At 44.9% G+C, this 21,375-nt stretch overlaps 1 protein-coding gene across 1 annotated transcript in view; it reads right to left on the bottom strand.

Moving 5' to 3' along the window:
* LOC138513018 (transcobalamin-1-like) overlaps positions 1–21,375 on the bottom strand; it is a 101,231-nt gene that overhangs the window by 28,226 nt on the left and 51,630 nt on the right. The window contains exons 3-6 of the mRNA XM_069627733.1: positions 13,474–13,623; positions 11,286–11,435; positions 10,871–11,046; positions 6,522–6,711 (exon numbers count right to left, since the gene is read on the bottom strand). Coding sequence (XP_069483834.1) covers positions 6,522–6,711; positions 10,871–11,046; positions 11,286–11,435; positions 13,474–13,623 — 666 coding nt within the window. The remainder of the gene's footprint in view (positions 1–6,521; positions 6,712–10,870; positions 11,047–11,285; positions 11,436–13,473; positions 13,624–21,375) is intronic.

Here is a 21,375-nt window from a genome sequence, read left to right as displayed (position 1 = left end):
AGAAGGGATGTGACCTAGCAGTTCGAGCTGGACGTCCCCTTTTGGGGTGGGGCCAAGCCTGATTTGCATATGGTCTTTCCCCTTCTGTAATGGCTTGGCAGGCGAAGAACGATGGTCTGGAGGGTTGCCCCGAGCAATGCCAGTGGTTAAGATTCAGTCTAAACCTTCCAGCCATCACCTCTTTGTTTTTGCGAGATCAGAAGAGCATCAGTGAGATCAGCAGAGGACAGCCAAGACCACTGTAGCACATGCAAGCGCAGTAAAGCACTACTGCGACCGAACTAGCACTAGGAAGACCGAGTGAGCGCAGATGAGTGCACAACAGCAATGGTGAGACCAGAAAAGTATAGGTAAGTACATCAATTCAAACATGGAACCAGCACAGTGCTGGGAGTGCAACACACCACATGTGGGTGAGACCATCCAAGCACAGCTGAACGTTCAGAGTACAGAGAGACCATCATCAAGGCACAGGTGAGCACAAGATGCGATATCAGCAGAGCACAGGGGAGTCCATCAGAGCACCGTTGAGACAATTAGAGCACAGGTACGAAAAGTGTAGCACACAAGAGAGCAGCCAAACACAGTTGAGACCTGCACAGTACAGCTGAGAGCAGAAGAGCACAGATGCTATGGCTGTAGCTGCCATCCTGAAAACACAGCTGAGATCAGCAAAGAAGAAGTAAGACCAGCAGAACAGAGGTGTGGCAATAAGAGCAGAAGTGCTACCTCGAAAAAGCAGCAGGTATGGGTAGCATGCTACATCCATGGCTAGCAGTTCACAGGTCAGGCCAGCGATTCACAAATGAGGCTATCTGTTCAAAAGTGAAATCATCAGCTCATACATGAGGCTAGGAACTCACAAATGAGCCTAGTGGTGCTTGCATGAAGCTGGCAGCTTGCAAGGAAGACAAGCAGTGCCCCTTTGTCCCAGCAGCCAACACGCAAGTTACACATTGCACAAGGGATGGCAGCAGATCACACACAAGGTCAACACTTTACAGGCGCTTCAGTCAGTTATTCTTACTTATAATGATTCACCTTTATAGCTATCTCTGCAATAACAATTTCCCATATAATGCAATGTTATGCGTGCAAAGCACGACCGCGATCCTACAATACTATACCCCAGATTGTCCGAGAGCTTCAAGACCATGCCTATCGCAGTTACATGCTTTACAAATGCTTCACACGTAAGTGATTCCAGAAGTTCACAAGCAAGGCCAGCAACTGACAAGTGACAGCAGCCGTTCAGGAGTAATACTAGCTCTCCATAAGGTATGAAGAGCAGCACTCCAGCAGTGGGAACACCGCCAGTTCACAAGTGAGGCAATCAGTTCCCAATTAAGAACAGTAATACACAGGTGAAATCAGTAATCCACACATTACACCAGCAGATGAGACCCTTGAATCTATATGGTGAATGGCAGTAGGTGCTTGAGACCAATGCAGCGTTTTAAATAGACGAAGTAGCAGGGGCGTTGCTAGGGGGGGGGCTAAGGGGGCTAAAGCCCCTGATCTTTTGGTTGTAGCCCCGGATAGAATCTCAGGAGCTACAGCAAAAAGACTAGCTAGCCCCCAGTCCCAAAAGTTTCGACATCAGCATAGCCCCGGGTCTTTTCCAGACCTAGCAACTCCCCTGCGAAGTAGCCTTATACATAAAAGTCCACAAGGTCTATAATGTCTATACAGAAAACTAGACATCTACCATGCTTGGGGCTAAGAAGTGTGACAAAGCCAGTACACTGGCCTTGTCAAACGGCGAGAGAGCGGCATGCCACAAGCCCTTAGGGGGGTAGGCAACTGGCAGGGACCCAATCCTCCCCCTTCCCCTTGTGTCAGAGTCATGTGGTGTAGTCTATCTGAGCCACCCACAAAAAGTGTGCATTGGGGTACAAAAGTGTGCATTGAGGTTACTCATTGGGTCAGTGGGTCTTGTGTTTATCACATAGTCCATCTGTGTCACATGCCATGCCTCAGTTCCAATATGCTCCCCTGTCTCTTTCTGTCTTTTGTAGAGCCTGTAAGCAGACGAGCAGCACAGAGTCAAACCCCAACCATTACCCCATGTCTACGTTAGAGCTACAGAGACTCAGACACCTGTGAGTGGAAGCAACCCTCCAAGACACTGTGAAGACAGTGTCCTGCAGCCGTAGCTGCAGCAGGGGGAGCTTGGCAAAGGGAAAGCAGCTTTGCAGGACCCACGCTGGCATGTGCCAATTATAGGCTTGCTTCGGCACACACCAGAGACTTTTGTTCAATCTTAAACCACTAGAGACATGAGAGAGGGACTAGAACCCCCTCCAGATACCATACTTATCAGGGAGGACGACCACCATGGACAGCCTGACACAGACAGGAACACTGAGCTGGCAGACCCGCCATGGTCAAACCAAAAAGTGGGCAGAGCTTAGCTCCCTATTTAAGGCCTTTTTAATGTAACACCTTCAGGAAGGGGCTTAGCCCCCTAGTAAAGATTTTCCCTCCACATACACCACCCAGGAGGGGAAGATAGATCATTAGCACCGGGCGTGAAAAAAAAAGAAAAGAACATACCTGTGATTGGCTACATTCCGAAACTTACTACACGGTAACTCCAAGTGCGCAACGGTGTGCAGCTCACTCTCGGTCCCGACAGCATTTTCATTCCGGAATGGCTGCCATGGAAAGGGAGAAGGGACCAGTCCCTTTTCTCCTTCCATGGCAGCCATTTTTTTGTTTACTATGGCCGCCATGGAAAGATAAAATGGACTACATGTACCTGTCCGTGGCAGAATTTATTTTTAGTTTTGTGACTTAAAAAAAAAACAACACCATTAGCGTCCTGGTCTAACGGACCGGGGAACTAATGGCAATAAGCTGCTCGACTGGGGGCAATTACTGCATCCGGTAATGCCCCCGGGTCCTTTGTTAAGGGCCCCGGGTGCATTACCTTATGCCACAGGTCTTCAAACTGTGGGAGGCGCGGCTGCATCCCAGTGGGGGCGTGAGAGCCCAGCATGAAATGTAAAAATAAAAAAAACATTTTAAAAATTATTTTTTGGAGGGGAGTTTAGATTGGAGGAAATGGGCAGGGGTCGTTCAAATGGTCGAACTGGGCCATAAAACTGTCTCAGGAACCAATTCAAAATTGGCCTGCAGTTGCAAATGGATATTCATCCCTTTAATCAGAGACTGTTTGAATAGTACACAAGGGGCTGTTTTCTGTGAAAATGTAAGCAAATTGTGATATTTAAAGAATATTTATTCAGCAACAATGGTCAAAGCTACTAGCTGAATAGTGAAGTAACACATCAAACTGGCACACATTGGCCAAAAAAGTGACTAATATTGACTGGCCTACACTAGCATTTTGCATTTTTGGTACGGGCATCGCCCTATTGCCCTATAGGCCAGTCCGAGCCTGGCGGCTCATCCATAATGGGCAAGGGGGCGTCCACCCAGTGGCCCCCTCACCCATTATGGAGGAGCCAAGGAGCCAGCCCAATGAAACACTGAGCACTCCCTCAGCTGCTTTTTCCAGTTGAGGGAGTGCTCCTGGGCTGGCTGAGCTGTCAAAGGGAAACACTTTTTCCCTTTATCAGTTCAGTTCCCCAGCCGCAGCCCACTGAGCCATGCAACACTGGGGGCATTTTGCTTCGCCAACCTTGCATAGCTCACTGGAAATGCTGGCTGGGGCATTGCAGGTCTGTATATGCGAGGGGGGCGCTCCTGCGCCTCCTCGCACATACGACAGAGCAACCTGGAGCACAGCATTTCTGCACCCACGTGTAGGCCCCTGCAGAAGGTAAGTTTATGTTAATTTATTTTTATTTAAATATGTGTATGGATGTGTCTATGCTTATGTTATGAGTGAGTGTATGGGGATGGGTGCTTGTATGAATGATAGAGTAATAGGTGTGTGTGTGTGTGTGTGTGTGTGTGTGTGTGTGTGTGTGTGTGTGTGTGTGTGTGTGTGTGTGTGTGTGTGTGTGTGTGTGTGTGTGTTTGTGTGTGTGTGTGTGTGTGTGTGTGTGTGTGTGTGTTTTTATGTTTATTTTGGTCCGTTGAGCTGATTTATTGAGTGGGGGGTAGAAGGGAGAGGGAGGGTTGTACAAAAAAGGCATTTTAAACTGTGTTGCACAATCCTCCTACCCTTCTGCCAAAATCAGCTTTCCTTCTAAGGCTCTGTGGAGCCCAGGGTACATGTTATTTTTTTTTACTAGGTATCATAGATGTCCAGTCAAAAATACCATGCTTTCCCACTTGTCCCCCCAGCGCCAATTGCAAACTGTTTGGCTTTTTACCCAATTCATTTAGTATGCTCTAAAATGCAACATTTGGCAGAGGGAAGGAAATGTAGGCAGGGGACAGAAAACATGAAGTTTGGGTTATCTGGGGAGGATCAGAAGTGGCGGTAGACCAAGAGACCAGTAGGAGGAAGGAAGGAGCGTGTGTGCATATTTGTGTCATAGATGTCTATAAGTCAGTTTAAGGAGTGAATGTGAAGTAAATCCTAGTTGGTGAAAGGATGATGTTTGTGTAGTGGAGTGGGTGAAGAGGAGTAATATTGAATGGAAGAAAGAGGAGGAGTAGTGGGAGGAGAGTAGTAGTAGTAGCAGAAGAAAAGTGGTAGTAGTAGGAGAGTGGTGGTAGTAGGGGAGGAGGAGTCATGTGGGAGGAGCAGTATTCATGTGGGAGGAGGAGTACTAGTTTGAGGAAGGAGGAGGAGTAGTAGGGTGAGGAGGAGTGGTAGAAGTAGAGTGGAAGGAAAAGGAGAATAGTTAACATCAAAGAGTGGAGAAAGTAGGACGGCAGAGTTAAACACCAGAGGGACAGAATGTTTGAGAGGAGCAGAAGAGTAGAACGGGGAGATGAGAGTGGTTGGTCTTAGGTGGGTCCAACCAAGTAAGTGCAAGGCACTATTGCCTATCTTCTGTAGAGTGGGGCTAGTAAGAGCCTGCATTTAGGGAGACCGTCAACAGAGAAGGAAGAAGATCGTAGGCAGTAGGGGTTACCAGTCAGTAGCACTAATAGGGGTTACAGAAGCCTGTGCTAGAGGGAACACCCCAAGGGAAACGAGAGTGTACTTTGGCTCGATACATTTTTCATCACATTTTATTTTTTAAATATATGTGTGTGTCGGCGTATGGGGTAGGACAGGCTTTGGGACTGGGGGATGAGGGAGTCAAGCGTGGGTTTGAGGGTGGATTTGGGGTAGTCCCCACAATTAAAAGAAAACATGGTAAAAAACATATGGAGCAAAAGTGCACAAACAATGTGCACACAATTAAACTAACAATGGAAAATAAATGTGGCACCAGATTATCAATCCGCAATTGTTAGCAGCAGTCCAAACATGACACCAGCATTCTAGACCTGAGACCAGCAGTCAAGAAATTCGAAGATAAATCCAAACCTGATGATTGCAGTCCTTGAGGAATTTTAGCAACACATAAAAGATATTAGTACCTGCCGAGGGACGATCAGTTTGCAACAAGCAATCTGATTGGCCTTCGCAGGGTCGTTATCACCCTGAAAAAGCTTTCATCGGGCTGGTTGCAGCTGCGTCCTGGCCACCATGGAAAGGGAGAAGGCACTACATGTGGTCCCTTCTCCCCGTTCCCTGGAGGACATCTTTTTTTAAAAAATCACATTTCAATGGCTGCCATGGAAAGGGAGAAGGGACCATGTGTGGCAGCCATCTTTTTTTTCAGTTGCGAAATGCCAAAGCTGTTTCTCAACTGAAAAAAAGACAGTTTTATTACCCTAGTCTAACGGGCAGGGGTACTAATACAATACGACACAAGCTGAGTATGCATTACTGCTTCAGGTAATGCCCCAGGGCCTGCGTTAAGGAAATCGCTTTGCTTGGGCCTGTGACTATGGGCCCTGGGGCATTACCTGAAAGGTTAATGCCCCCCAGCTCGGGGCTTATTGCTTAATTAGCAATCAACATGTGACCAGCAGTTCACAACTGAGCCAGAAGTTGACAGATGAGACCAAATCTCATCTGAGCAGTCCAAATCTGATGCTGTTAGTCTATAAGTGATACCAGCAATCCACACCTGAATCCAGTAACCCACACGTGAAATCCTCAGTGTACATCAAAGACCAGGCATCCGCAAATGTGAGATCAGAAGTCCACACCTGAGACCAGCAGTCCACAGTAAGGCTAGCAGCCCACACCCGAAGAACAGCAGTCCACACATGTGGCCAGCAGTTAACAAATGGCATAAACAGGGACAGGGATCTGATTTATCCTCTTACCTTTCACTACTGGGAGCACTATCATGAGCTGGCATTCAATCGGAGATGCTCGGCAGTGCCCCAGAAAGAGGTATTGGACTGGAACCAGTTACATATTAAGCAAGGCTAACACTCAGTTACGTTGCAGATTTGCCTGACACGTGACTGACCCTGCTCCAGCCTAGAACATCTTTCAGAGGCACTGGTTTTCCACAATTGCCCCTATGGCCATGGGTGCCTCTGGGAAAAGCAAAATATTAGCACAACGCTACTACAATGTGAAGTCTGCTTACCTGTGTCGTTGGCGCAATCAAGGCCTTTGACTTCCAGATATGTCCGGCCACCCAGGGAGGGAGTGACCTGGGATGCTGCCATAGGAGGATTATCAAACGCGCCCTGAGGGATCGCATTTAAGACAGCCTCCAGAGTCTGAGTACAGTTCCACTGTGACGGGGTGTAGTAATATCCTGACACAAACAGAGCCTGTGGAGTGGAAAAAGGAAGACCAGTGAGAAGACCCTGAAAGAGAAACAGCAGAGCCTGGAACAGGAAGTACTAGGTAAGAAGGTGAGCTTCCGGGTCAGCTAAACAATAGTTTTGCTACAATTTACTTGACATGTACATTGATTTGGAATTCATTGGTCTGCATTGCAGTGCACCCCGTGAAAGCCATATCCTAAACAAATGTTGTGCAAATGTCTAATGTTTGGAAATTGCACCAACTCCTTTGTGAAGATTACACTGAAAGTTCAAACATCAAATGTTACAAGAAAGTTTGACCTGTTGCAACAGATTCCATAGAATACTGTTCAAATCTTAAGACGTTTGTGATGAAAATGTATTTTTTTTTTGGACAAATAGATGTTATAATTAAGAACAGTTAAGAGTTTAAATGAGAATCATTGTTGTGAGTGTGGGTTCAAGATTGAACAATTCTTTTAATTTCATCAGTGAGGCAGATTGCCTCAGCTTGGAAGCATTAATCACAGTTAATAGGGTACTGCAGTTTTTTTAAAGGTTTTCTTATCAATTACCAACATAGATTATGATATAGTATTTATTTATTTATTTCATTTATAAAGCACACATACAGCCCTGAGGCATTGAGGCGCTGAGCATTGTGCATGTGATGTTGTCCTGTTATAGTATGTTGTTGTGTTGTCACTGTGACATAATGACTACTGTTCTTTAGGAGTACAGGGATGAGGAGTGAATAAAACTCCTACGCTGCTGCCTAACTCTACTACTAAATCAGCAGTGATCTCATTCGTAAAGGTGAAACAGTCATTGGCCAACCAGTATACCTCATTTGCCTCTTACGGTAACACAGGCTGAAGGTAGAATCTAGTCCTCAGGAGGGGTGTGAGCTGGCACAGAAGCAACCAAAAAAACAATAGTACTGTGGCACCAAAATAAAAGAATGTCCAACCAAGGTTCTACGAAAATTGGATCTTTCATTAAACTAACAAAAATGTACCCAATTTATAATAACACTAAAGACTTATCTCTGTAAGAGAAAACGCAGAGAAAGCAGTCTGTAGAAAGGCACTCTGGGTTTGTAGAGAGGGGTGTTCCGGCAATGATTCCAGCAGCAATTGTCAAAGTTATTGAAGGTGTCTTTAAAAGGTAGAGAAGGGGGATTTACAAGTTACTAGGGTCATTTAAGGTGGAGGGAGACAGAACCACTTCAGATACCATAAGCCGCTTCTCTTTGGGGCTCACCAGCATGAAGCAAGGCTTCTGGGGACTTTACTGCAGTGGAGTGTTGAGACAGTTGAGTCATGTTTCCCAATGGCGAGTTGGCGTTGAGACGTATCTATTTGATGGCTTCCAGCATGTAGTGTCAGCATATGAGTTGGATCGAGATAATGCTTTCGTTCGATCGAGTCATCGATGAAGATGCTCAGTGGAAGCCATCAAATCGCTGGTCGAGATGCAGCAAGTTGATCGCTTCACTGAGTCCAGTAGGCAGTCGAGTCGAGGGGAGATGATTGGCTTGAATGGGTTGAATTGGCGTCAGGATGTCTTAAAAAGCAGGTAAAGCACTTAGAGGGCCAAAGTCTGCACCGCAGATCCTGGCGTGGCTCAAAGTAAGTCGAGGAGGGTCGAGCTGGTTTGAATGGTCACTCAAGGTGAGAGACAGGCTTTGGGCTGCTTTTGGGCTTCTGAGTTACTGGGAGTACCTCAACTGAACTCCTTTCTCCTCTCTCTCTTCTCTCTTCATTGATGCTCCTGTCCTCATCTTTGTGCAGTGCTCTGATTCCCAGCTGCATTCACAACATAGAAAACCCTATATGCACACGCACGCTTGTGAACACTGGGATGTTAGTGTTAGAGGATGACTAGAGTGCACTGGGCCTAAGGAACAAAGTTGAGTTGGATTGGCATTTTCCTTGGAGAGTTGAATGCCAGATGATGGTGAGAGGGCCGTTGATTTTATCAGAACACTGGAGAATCTAAATATTTTGAAATGTGTTTACATTTTTTAAACAATGTATTGGAGTAAAATATTTTGTAATTTTGAATAATAAATAATTAATGTTTAGATTTTGAGGGAATTTTAAAATACACTCTTTAGGTTGATTCTTTTTCTGCTGCACAATTTGTAATACTCAATAACATGTTTTTTACTGTTCTAATAAGTTACATTGCTTTTGCCATTATTATTTTCACTTTTGCACTGTTATGGATAAAAAGCATGCTGCATGGAGCTATTCAGGCTGCAAAAGGCTCTGGGGTCAAGTTAAAGGTCAGAGGACCGGTTTATGGCGCCTGTAATGTCCGCTGTCAGCTGCTCCAGTGGGCTTCATTGCTATTAAACTGAGCCGAACACCCAGGTGCTTTTCTTTTTTAAATGAGGGAAGTTGTAAAGTCCTCTGAGAATAAACAAGGTACCTTCAAAACTAAAAACATGCAAAGATGGCTGGAAAGAAAAATGAAAGAAAGTGTCTTCAGAAATGAGGAAGCCATTTTCTATTCGATGGCGCCCACGTAGAGCAGAAGAGGATGGAGTCACCAGTGAGGAAGAACGCGCAGGGAGCACGGCAGGATAAGTACATTAGGAGAAATGGGACACAGCTGGAGCTGTGGACAGCTGCTTAGGTGGCTCAGAGCTCTGGAGCAATACTTGCAGTTACCGAAGAGGGTGCGAGCCAGCCAGATTACAGAAACTTTGCACTGGTGCAAGTGCAACTTTTCACTATATTAGTGCTGGAAAAAGTTTCAATGAATTTTTGCCCCAGGGCAAACCTTGCCCTACTGTTAATACTGTGTCAATGTTCCCACGCGGCAGTGCAGTTTCTGAATCTCGCCCTGGTTGGTTGGCCAGCACTCCCCCGACTGTTAATATACATTACATGTGTGTGTCTTATTGGGGTTGCACATGTTTTTTGGATCATATTTATTTGTTCATTAGAACCTTCAGACGTTTGAAACGACCTAGTTTGTTTTAGATATTTTTTGCAAATTATGACTATGTTGCAAAAGGGGCAGGGATTACAACAGCTGAGTAAAGTAGTCTACAAGGCACCCATTTTAAGGCTTGCAATGTAATAAAATCTACTTGCAAAATGTCTTTCGCCATAAATTGTACTCCGCCCTATATTTGTATGCATCACTGCAGGGAGAACTACTGCAGCTATGCTCATAGCCGGAAACACATGTGGTAGCACTTTTGTGCAGTAATGCATAGCAATTTCAATAGCATTAGCATTGGTATAATCCGACAAATTGCACTGGAAAGAGAGTAATTGTTAAACTGGCAACCGTTATTTCACATATCCGCCACGCAAAGAACTAAGAGTTACGGCATGTGTGCGGTAACATACCCAGATCATCAGCTGTTCCTGTATGCATGTAGTTACTCCAAATTGATTCCCTATGGACTGTGGAGTGCGATCCGAATAACCCCAGGACTAGCCAAACCTCTGGATTCAGTATGCATGGATCTATCATGTGGTGTCCCCGCATGGATGTGGTTACTCCATATTGCATTCCCATGGACCGTGCAGCATGATCAAAATATTGCAGGACTAGCCAACCTCTAGGTCCAGTATGCACACTTTATCACGTGGTTACTCCACATTGCATCCATGGACTGTGGAACATGACTAGAATACTGCAGCACTAGCGGAACCTCCTGATCTGGTTTACCATGGATCTATCATGATGTGTTCCTGTATGCATGTGCTTACTCCATATTGTCTCCCCATGGACTGTGCAGCATGATCAGAATACCAGAGGGCTAGCCGAAACTCTGATCTGATGTGCGTGATTGTATCATGTTCCCCGCACGCATATGGTTACTCCCTATTGCATCCCCATGGACTGTGGAGAGTGTGATCAGAGTACCGCAGAGGTAGCGGAATCTCTGGATCCGGTATGCATGCATCTATTTGCCAGGAATATTCACTGCCCATCAAAACCAGGCTTTTAGTATAGAGCGTGATTATATATTTATTGATTCTTTCTTGATGATTTGTACTGCGATCAGTGACAACAATAGCCACTTCTGAGCACCCAAATAGTAGTATGCGTGAGGAAGGCAAAATCATATATCATGAGATTATTAGTCTGTTTTCTTGGAAGGCCGATCGGAATCAACCAGTCCTCAGGTGATCTTGCATCCCTTTTGGCGTCTCACCTGCATGGCTAGCCCGGTGCTGTAGATATTTCCAATCACTCCATCGCTTTTTTTCCCCCGAAGAATTTTCCGTACCAGGGAGCGCAAGGTTTCTTTGATGGCTACAATCTCCTCAGAGGTCAGAGTCCCTGTCTTCTTCACACAGGTTAATCCCAAAACCACGACGGCAGCAGTGTCTGTAATTGAAGAACACATAATCCTCAAGAAAACAACTTGCTGTTAGTAGCATCGATTAGGCTGTTTCTTCCCAACATTGTAAGCCATCATTAAGTGTGTTCACTAGGTAGAAACCCCCTAGAATCATTCTAGTTCTGAATGAAGATCTGAGCAAGAGGAGCAGTCCCTCGTGACATTTAATTCTTCTGAGGAAAGCACACACTGCACACCACAAAAGTATGAAACAAGCCTGACTCACCGACCGAAAAAACTTTGCCATGCCCATATTTCAAACTGGCACAGGTAGTATCCAGAACAACAGAGACGTTTGCAATCACATTCTGCAGGCACAGCGCAAGGATATCCAACCCAAGCTGGTAGTAGTTGGTGAGCGGCTGCTGATGGTTATCTGTGAGGGAAGAAGACCGTGATTAAACACTCATTGAGGCTCTAAGCAGAATTATCTGCCCAGTGTAAGTGGGTGTCATCTACCGTCAGTGCTGCCACCATGTTGGAGCGATCAACGTACCTACCTTGATCTCACAAATCTCTGAATGGCTAGCCCAGCCGATACCTGTGGGATACATTTTTTGTGTCGGATTGGTGTAGCACTACTTTTAGGGGACTTTCATGTCTATTCCGGCCCTAATGAAAGTGAATTCTTACACACTCATTTTACTTTTTATTAATTTTAACAAAACTATCACAGAGGTAGGTGTCTATTGGAACTGCTTGGAAACCTACAGGAACAGGGATAGTGACAGACGTGTGTGTCATTTAGGAGTAACTAGGAGTAACATTTGCTTCCCCTCTGCTAGTGCTTGAAGCCCTGGTAGATAGCTTTGCAAGTCCTGTGATATTTTGTGTTTGTATTTGTATTTATTGTGTTTATATAGCGCTTTAATCCAAAGTGCTTTACATTATAACAACAGAATACATATAAACATTATAACAATAGAAGCAATTTACAATCATAAATCAAACCAATAAAACAGTAAGTACAGCAATTAATCTGAGAGGGAAGAGGGAAGGGGTGAGGAAGGGAAGGAGGAGGGAAACAGAAGGCGTATAGGGTGAAAATGAGGGAGGCTAAGGGGAAGGAGGAGGGAAGAGAGTGGATCATAGGGAAGATTCGAGGGAAGGAAAGAGAATGAGATGCAAGTCTGCAATCAGGTTTTCTAAGTTGTAGTAGATGGTTCCTTGGGGAAACTCTTTCTTGTGTTCCACATTTGCACTTTATTGGACCAAATTCCTGGTACCAAGAGGGATGGAGGATGGCAAATCCTCTCTTTCTCTTTCCCCTCTCTATGCAAGGAATCGGCCCCTGGATTTTTTCAACTATGTGGATGACACCAACATTCTTTTGCCATTACAAAGCCCAAACAAAATCTCTGTCTAAAACCGTTCAAACTTCTTTGAACCATATTGCTACAGGGTAAACCAATACTCTGTTAAAACTCGATCCGAGTAAAACAGAAGTTATTGCTTATAGAAAGGAATATAACTTTCTGAGCCATGCCATGTAGCCTCCTGCTTTTGGCCGATGCTGCCTTCGGGATTCATGGTGCTAAATCTTGGTTCCTTTTTCACAACACACTGTCCTTTGGCCCCCACATAATCAATGTGGTGCAAACTGGTTTAACAGTCTGTGCATAATCCATAAATCACAGATCGGGCTGACACCTTCCTTTATTACACCTAGTTTTCAGTTGTTCAAATACTTTTGGAACTTCTCTTTTGGACCAAAGTACAGATGCTCTCATCTCAGCTGATAACCTTTTTCATACATAGGTGCTAAGATATGGAATACCATCCCTCTTGCACTCAGAAGAATATCCTCACATGCTACATCCAGAAAGCACCTGAAAACACATCTCGGAACAATCATTACCTAAACTAATCTCTTTGGTTCATCGTCTCTTGGGGTCTCTCAGACTGGTGTCAAGATGCCCACGTTGGGAGAATACATGCACTTTATAAATCACATTAACATGACATACAATTTGTGCATGGTGACTCTTGACATGTATACAGAAGACTTCACTGTTATCCCATTTAATTATTGGAGCCTTTTGCATTCATTGTAGACATGGGGCATTGAAAATAAAACTGAGACTACAGAGATAAGAGATAACAAAAAAGCAAGAACATGAATGAGGTGAGAAGATAGACAGACAGTTTACAGGAGGTGGGGAGGGAAGAGCGGGACAATGGTGGAGAAAAGAGTGACTGATTGGTCAAAGAAAGGAGCTGAAGAAGAGACAAGGATGGACATGGGAGAGACCGAGAAGATGAAACAAGATACAGCTGTGCAATTGGGTGAGACGTAGGTGGTTCAGAGGAGACATTGGCAGACCTACAAAAAAGAGAGAACATCAGAGAGAGAGAATGTTACTTAGACTGCAAAGCTCCCTTAGTCGAGCATACGGCAGACAGTCATAGCTTACCAATGTTCACCAGTTCCTGATGGTACTTCTCTTCCAGAAGCTGCACCAGGTCGATGGTTGTGTTCAGGGCAGAGACGTGCCGGGGATCCTCGCAGGATGCCTGAAGCGCCATCACGTAAAGGGCGACCAGCCCTGAGGAAAAGTCTGCGCCTGGAAGAAAACATGTTCATGCTTTTACCTGCCTATCACTCCATCAGTTACTTACGCATTCAAGACAACGCCACATTTCAAATTGAAATGCATCACACCATTTATCACTCACCGGGCGTGGTTATAGACCATTATACCGAATGGTATCAAAGGTAATCGCTTTGTAAATACATTGGCTCGCCAACTGCAGTGTTTCATCATCCATTGACTAGGAAAAGGAATTTTAGCATGCTCATAATTAAGGGCATGAGTTGCTTCGAATAAGACACAGGGGGTGAAGCTGGTAAAGGTTTTTGGAGAACAATAGGGGCAGGACCTTAGAACTAAGGTGTCCTTTGCAAATGCCCATTTCTGTATCAAACTACTCTCCAGTGATGGGGAAGCACTTCTACTTCTCCCAAAATTAAAGGCCCATTGGCCAGGTATAGCTTAAAATGAAGTGATGCTACAATAGGGCCCCATTTAGACCAGTTGAAGTGCTGATTCTTCATGATCACTCTCACTGGTAACCTAAGTCGGTCTGGAGTCATGCTTAACTATCAAGTCCTTTTAGGTGAGAAAGATGTTTAGTCCCATTTATTGGAGCTTAGATATTAGCATGTTCCTATTGGTACAATTACATTTTGGTTCAAGGCAAACTAAACAATCCCACTGCACCTGCACAAAGTTGCAAAAAGCCTTTCTTTAATTCTTCAATCCAGTTTATAGAAACAGACCTTAACGCAATACAACAAGCAGGCCAGGGGATTTGCTAGGTCTGGAAAAGACCCGGGGCTACGCTGATGTCGGAACTGTCGGGACTGGGGGCTAGCTAGCCTTTTGGCTGTAGCTCCTGAGATTATATCCGGGGCTACAACCAAAAGATCAGGGGCTATAGCCCCCTTAGCCTCCCCCCGCCCCCAGCAACGCCCCTGAGGCAGGCAACCACAGAGCTCGGCATACATTACTTCTGAAACAATTTCAAGGGTGTATACTGGGTTATTTAGGCCAGTATTCAAATACTAATTAGACATTCAAAAAAACAAATGTAAAACAAGAATGCTAATCAATCGGTTAGATTCAAATACATAAAATGGTTCTTTTAGTTTGATATGTAAGCATTCTTATATGAATTTCACATGCATGAATCCTAAAATTGTATAATCTGTCATTGTTCAAATGAAAAGTCAAACAATTTCTAAATCATAAGTCCTCTGAGAGCTGTGGCAGCTTGCATGTCGTTTAGAAATACTATATACTACTAATATATTTCTTGATATCTCTTGAGTGGTAATGTAAAGTAATTTGACATGTGATAAGTCTCGAGTCACCAGTCATGCCAGATAGTCAATAGATTGCGTGCCATCTTGTCTAGATAGATTTCTTATCAATTCATCTTATGAGCAAACGTTTAATTTCTTGCAGTTTATCTAAACATATGGAAAAGTGAACATAGCACCCACAAAGAGCACTTTTCCCATATTTTTAACAAGAGAGGTGTGATATCACATTGTTTCTGACACTTTAGACCATCATTATAAAAGATGATGTCCAGATTCACAATTAGTGCCAATCTCTCCGAAATGCAACTTCTTTGATCCGATTGATGGTACTGAATTCACCAACCACAGTGCGATAGAAGGGGAAATTGGCAATGCTCCCATTCAAACCTGTGATCTGCCAGAATCACTCAGATCCCAGCAGTGAGTGCTTAACTCAATGCATTATGTCTCAGGGTTTGATTGACCAGATTCTGTTACCAAAGGCCATGGCCCCAGCACAGTGGCAGCAGGTCACGTCTGTAGGTCATGCCCAGCATTCATTGCAGGTATGCAGGTAGGTCCAAGGGCCATCCCTGGAGAAACCACCGGTCAGGAACAAATTGATACAGAGTATCATCAAAATAACACAACCATTCACAAAACATCCCTGTTAAAACCTTTGTTATAAAACACATCCACTGAAAAACTTTAGTTGAAGGGATGTTAGTGTTACAATGAAAAACCTAAAAGACCCTGAAATGTGTCCGCCATGGTGAGAAAATCAACCATAACTTGCTCTGCTATACACAGCTCATGCCATCTCAGATAACACTGGAATTAGAACAAACCCTAGACACATTAGGGCTTACCATAGATGAATGCGGGTACAGTGAGGGGGGGGGGCGAGGGGTGTGTGTGTGTGTAGTGTACGTATATGTAATGTGCGTATATCTATTCTGAGCATCTCATCCGTGCTAACATGCAATCTGATTTAGTGTGCACTGCATACCGTCTGTGTGTGTGCATATTAGGTATGTCTTATGTGCGAGTATTGTGCTTATGTGTAATGGACTGTTGCATATTCTGAGTGTCAAATAGGTGCATCTTGAACGTAATGTAGGTGCATATTGCTCTTTGTCCCGGTATATTACATGAGTATTGTATGTGCATATTCTGCTTACATATGTACGGAGAGTATTTTATGTGGGTAAGCATAGTTGCAGGGATGCCTATGTGTCTGTGTGTGGTTTGTCTGTCTATCTGTAGCCATCTATCTATCTGCCTGTCTGTGCACCGCTCTTTCTATGTATGTATCAGTGTGTCTTTATGTCTGTTTGTCTTTCTATAGTCCTGTGTGTGTATACCTGTGCCTGTCTATGTTTCTATGTCTATATCTATGCTTTTAGCTGGATGTCTGTCAGTCTGTCGAGTTGTCTGTCTGCAACTGAAGAAAGAAAGAAAGAAAGAAAGAAAGAAAGAAAGAAAGAAAGAAAGAAAGAAAGAAAGAAAGAAAGAAAGAAAGAAAGAAAGAAAGAAAGAAAGAAAGAGTATTCAAACATTACTGTCACAAATGTACTAAATGGGAAATCAACCCTTTGGTAGAAAGCGGCAGAGACTTAATTCATTTTTTTGATCTAAGTGTGCAGATGTTTAAGGTGAAAATACAGGCTTTGGGGGAAATACCTCTTACAATAGGAACGAAAACTAAAGATGCAACTCCGAGGCAATTTGGTTGTCAATTGATGACATTTACAGACATTGCTGAGAGTCATTTATCCCATGTGTAAACAGGAGGCTTCTCTCCCAGCACTGCCATCCTATCAACAGGCCGCCACAATAAGCACATTTATTGGGAGATTTCTTATGACATCTTCTGAAAATGAAATCTAGTCAACCACACCAAGGCCACTGGTTGCCTTAAAAACTATTGGAATGTCATCGTAGCCCAGGCTGAAGAGGGGGCTTTATTCCTGGTCTGAATGACCTGTCAGTTCCATTCGACACTGTAGACCACAAGCTACTCTTTCTATGTTAGTTGATAAATGTTTTCTAGATCCCCCTGTCACTGCAGGAATGGTATCAGGGTTCTGGAGCCATCTCAAAGGTACCTTACCCTCACACCCGTCAAGGAGAATGCTTGCCATTGATGACGCTAAAGGACAACAGAAACCTATACCTTCCAATGATAAGGAAAGCCAGAGGAGATGCAGAGTTCCTGCAGTCATTCTGGAAGCTGACAAGGTGTTCATTAGGAACAGGCACCCCACCCAGAATCTTAGCCTGTCATTTGTACCCATAAACACCCCAGTGAAATGAGAACATTGTATGGCTCTGGGAATTCGGATCAAGGCTGCGGTATCTAGAGTTTAGTTCCAGCTCAGACAAAATGTTGGTTCCCTGAATGTCCGCTATAAGGCCATCTACCTTGGACATGGGGTGGCATTCCCTCTGGAGTACCTTTTTGTGGCGTTGCCTGGCAACACACATTCTCGGTGGCATGGATTTTCTTTAGCTCAGTCACCATGATAATGGAGATGCCCTTGGGGTGGGATCAGACACTTTCTCAACCATGTCCTCCTTTTCCACCCTGTCCATTTCCTATTTTTTCTGCAGATAAAAAAATGCTTGTCTATGACATAATGCTCTTTGTGTATCTATCTAGATGAAACACTTGGCTTGTAGGTCACCGTACTCTTGGAAATAAGGATTGCTACCTGTGTAGAAGACTGGAGGTGCCCTGAATGTAGACATCCAATGTGAGATGAACTACCTGCAGGGCCTCAGCAGTGGCACACTCTATGAGCATGTCCCTTGCTGCTATGGTGACAGAGAAATGGGCTCTTACTGGCTTTTGTCCATGATCTACACTGGTTGTAAATACTCCCTCCAGCGGTAAAGATATTGAGCCTCCAAACGTGAAGATTCACGCTCTTGACAGGAGCAGCTACGATCTTGGAGATATTGTCGGGAACTGGGTATCCACCATGGCATTTACCAAAACAAAAGTGCCTAGAAGGACAGACACTTCTTTGCCTCCAATTGTGATGCAGCAACATGGTTGCCTCCTTCTTTGTGATCCTACGCACAGTATTGTGTAAGGAAAAAAGACGCTCACTTCCTTTCAATCACCGGGGCAACTTCCACTTTGGCAATCCTCTGTTTAGATATTGTGAACGTAGGGTGTGAGCGAGGGGGGAACATGGAGATTTGTGGCCTTCAGACCCTGTTAACATGTTCCATTTTGTCACACCTGCTGTAAAATTGCCCTTTTTCCGGGCATCTTTCATTATGAGGTACGGATCCCCTGCATGAGTCACACAGATCAGAAGGCATTGCCACTGAGGGTTCAAGCGCAATATGGGTTGCACTCATTGCTCAGGAGCTTGGGCCTCCTATGACATCTCTAACTTCTTCCAGATCAACTGTAGGAAGATCCTCCTCCATGTGCGTGGCTCTTGCTTCCGTCAGCTTATCTGACCGTCCTTGCTCCAAAATGTTATGCAAAGTAATTCCTGGTTATCTCAGAATGGTTGGCGAATAACAACCCTGGATGAGTTAGGCCCTCACCTCATCATTTTCGTCTAGCAAGGCATAAGTGAACACCAATTGGATTGGCGCAGAAGGGCTTGCGAAGTGTCCAGTGGTGGGATAGCCTCCTGACGGACTCGGTGAAGCTGAAACCTATCATAACGGCAACGACCAGAGGTTTTATGTATGCTCTTAGGGCCACCCTAGCAGCAGTTGTTGGTTGTGCCAAGTGCTTAAAATATTTTGTGGACCTCACCCACTGCCATGTAGAGAAGTGTAGACCTTTTCGCCTAAAATCATGCATTTGTTGTAATGAAATATACGTGGTATGTTCTTTCGTAAAGAAATGATCTACGAATAGCATATTTTTCAAATTTTTGTATGTGAAGTGTTTTAAATATTGATCATAGAGATTGTATGTAAATAAAACAAAGTTTTTATATTTTGACTGTGGAGCAAGGAATTTATTCCACAAACCTGGTGTAGGCAGGAAGTCTTGAATGCTCCCCAGGTGAGGGGATTTTCTTCTTTAAATGGACCTTTGCGCCGCGTCATTATCTTCTCATATATTTCTAGACTTTTCAGCCAACGGGTTCACCTTGGACTCTGTTTGAAGGGAAGTTCGGGAATATCATATTCCTTCATGGGCAATATATGGAGGTTGGACCTCTTACCACAGCAGGCGCGCTTTGCCAGCGAGATGTAGTGGAGTCAGGCAGGTCCTCCTCACTACCATATGCTACATGCTATGGTGACTTCTTATTCATCTGCCGTAGGGACGGGTCAACAAAATCAGAATGGTCGATCCACATGAGGACCTGCTTTGCGCGGGTTGCTGGCTCCAAATGGACCCTCCCCTTTAGGAAACGCTGTCTTGCCACTGCTGTAAAATGGCTGCAGCAGTGCCTATGGATGACATGATCCCTCGGACAGTCACCTTTGATGAGGGAGCCTCACTTCTGGCCCCAATGTCAGGTGTCAGGTGCGCTGGAAACACACCTTTCTCCGAGGTGTGCAGCACACACAGGTTCCTCCCTTGAGGCTGTGTTTCCGGCCTTGACGTAACAGGCTTCTTATCACTGGAGATTGAACTCGCAGTTTGGCGGTCTGGAAAGGGTGCTGGTACGTTGTTACCGGCACCCTTGTTTCCACACTGCCAAACATATAATGAGCCCATGTGTTTTTTAACAGGAAAGTTGGGAGATTTCTTCTGAAAATCAGCTGATCTTGAGTAACTCTTAAATCAGTGTGAATAGACTTCCAAAGTTCAGCAGCAGTATAAAAGACTGCCAGACCTACTAGTCTCACTCATCTAAATTCAGATTGGGCCAGGAGACATGTGTTGTGGACTTTTTAAGACGACTTGGCTGTTCAAGATGAAACGGCTATACTATGTGGCGCAGGTGTTAAGCGCAGCCTCGACATGGTTTTGATCTTTTTTTCCTGATTGTGGATAGAAAGTGTAATCGGGGGATTTACTTTAGTCCTAGGTTGAATGGTGGAGCAACTCAAGGGTAACCACTATCCCCTTTACCTTTCAATCTTTACCTATGGCCCCAACATGACATCATAAAAGTGCAAGGATTATGCTACTACTACTGCTGTGCAGATGACCTGCAAATATGCCTGCCTGTGGTGGACAGGGGAGCTCAGAGAATGTTACTAATGTTACCATCCTTTCTGATTGTCTCTGAAGTAGGGAATTGTTGAGAAGTGTCTTGAGTTGTGGGGTGCTAAGGCAGGACACCATATATGGGTTTAGTGTTTTTGGGGTGGGAAGGTGGGATGCATGGTGTGGGTCTTTTGCCGGCTCAGCTCATATTTGACTCCTAGAATCAACCCAGATCCCTGGCTCCCCTCTGGCTCAGCTCCATGTTTGAATTCATTGGCACCCTCACCCCTACTGCCAGTCCATATACACAACTCTACTGGAGGAATCGTAGAGTCGCTGACAGGACTCTTTATTTACGGCTACATGACACTTTACAGGAAAATGGGAACACGTTTTTGTTGTAACTTGTATTCTCGTCCATGTAAGTTCACCAAATTTTGAAGCAACTGATCCAGGCAGATTCAAAAGCTACTAAATGTTTTCTAATCCAAATACAATGCTGAAACAATCCTTGGCAATGCCAACAGTTTGGGCCTTTGTGTATGCACGGGAAAGCCACTTGCCAAGCATTGCACAGTGGTATTAACTGGCATTAATTGCAGCAGGTGCAAAATGGTGTGAGAACCTGGGCATCTAATGCCTGGCTAATGCCTAATACATATATACAAGCCATAACTATTGGCTTTGCCAATGCTTGTTTTACCAGGACTTCAGTGAAGGACACGTATTGTGCTTACAAATCGCATGGCTGAAGGCAGACCTGGTTAAGAATTTTGTTTTAGGAGGGGCGTGACCAGCTGCAGAGCAATGTAGACATGAGTCCCTAAGCTCCTGAGGCCGCTGCGCACATCCTGATAAAACAACCTGTTATCTGTGATGAACCTACATTAAAATGACTCAGTTGAGAACCGAGCACTAGGAGATCAGATGGGCGAAGTTTGAACACTGTACTCGACCTCCTGGCTGTTTCCTGACCATCGGAACGACCCGCACCAGAACGGGGAGAAGGAGACAAAATGGCCGTGAGGCACAAAACGAGCCTGCGGTGCCGAGTGTAAGACAGATGCGCAGTGGAGGTGACCTGGGTGTGGCCTATGTCCAGCAGGAGGGGACTGGCAGCATCTCAGTGTGCTGCCACCCGGAGGACTGGCGGATCGCCCAGTGACCGCCGTGGTGTTATCCAGCGCACCGAGGAGACCTCGCCTGTACACACTACACGGTCTTCCGCCTGAAAGCGGTAAATAACGAGCGGACTGAGCCACCTACACGGAACAAGGAGGCCGAATGCTGACAATCGAGACCAGAGACCCAAGAGTGGCGCTGACACACCAGAGAGGGAGCTGGTAAGCCATCCAGCTGGAAATAACCGAG

The sequence above is a fragment of the Ambystoma mexicanum genome, chromosome 12 (genome assembly GCF_040938575.1).
Source record: "Ambystoma mexicanum isolate Mex_15411 chromosome 12, UKY_AmexF1_1, whole genome shotgun sequence".
Lineage (NCBI taxonomy): Eukaryota > Metazoa > Chordata > Amphibia > Caudata > Ambystomatidae > Ambystoma > Ambystoma mexicanum.
The sequence above is the reverse complement of the archived record's forward strand: the minus strand, read 5'-3'. Positions and strand labels throughout refer to the sequence as shown.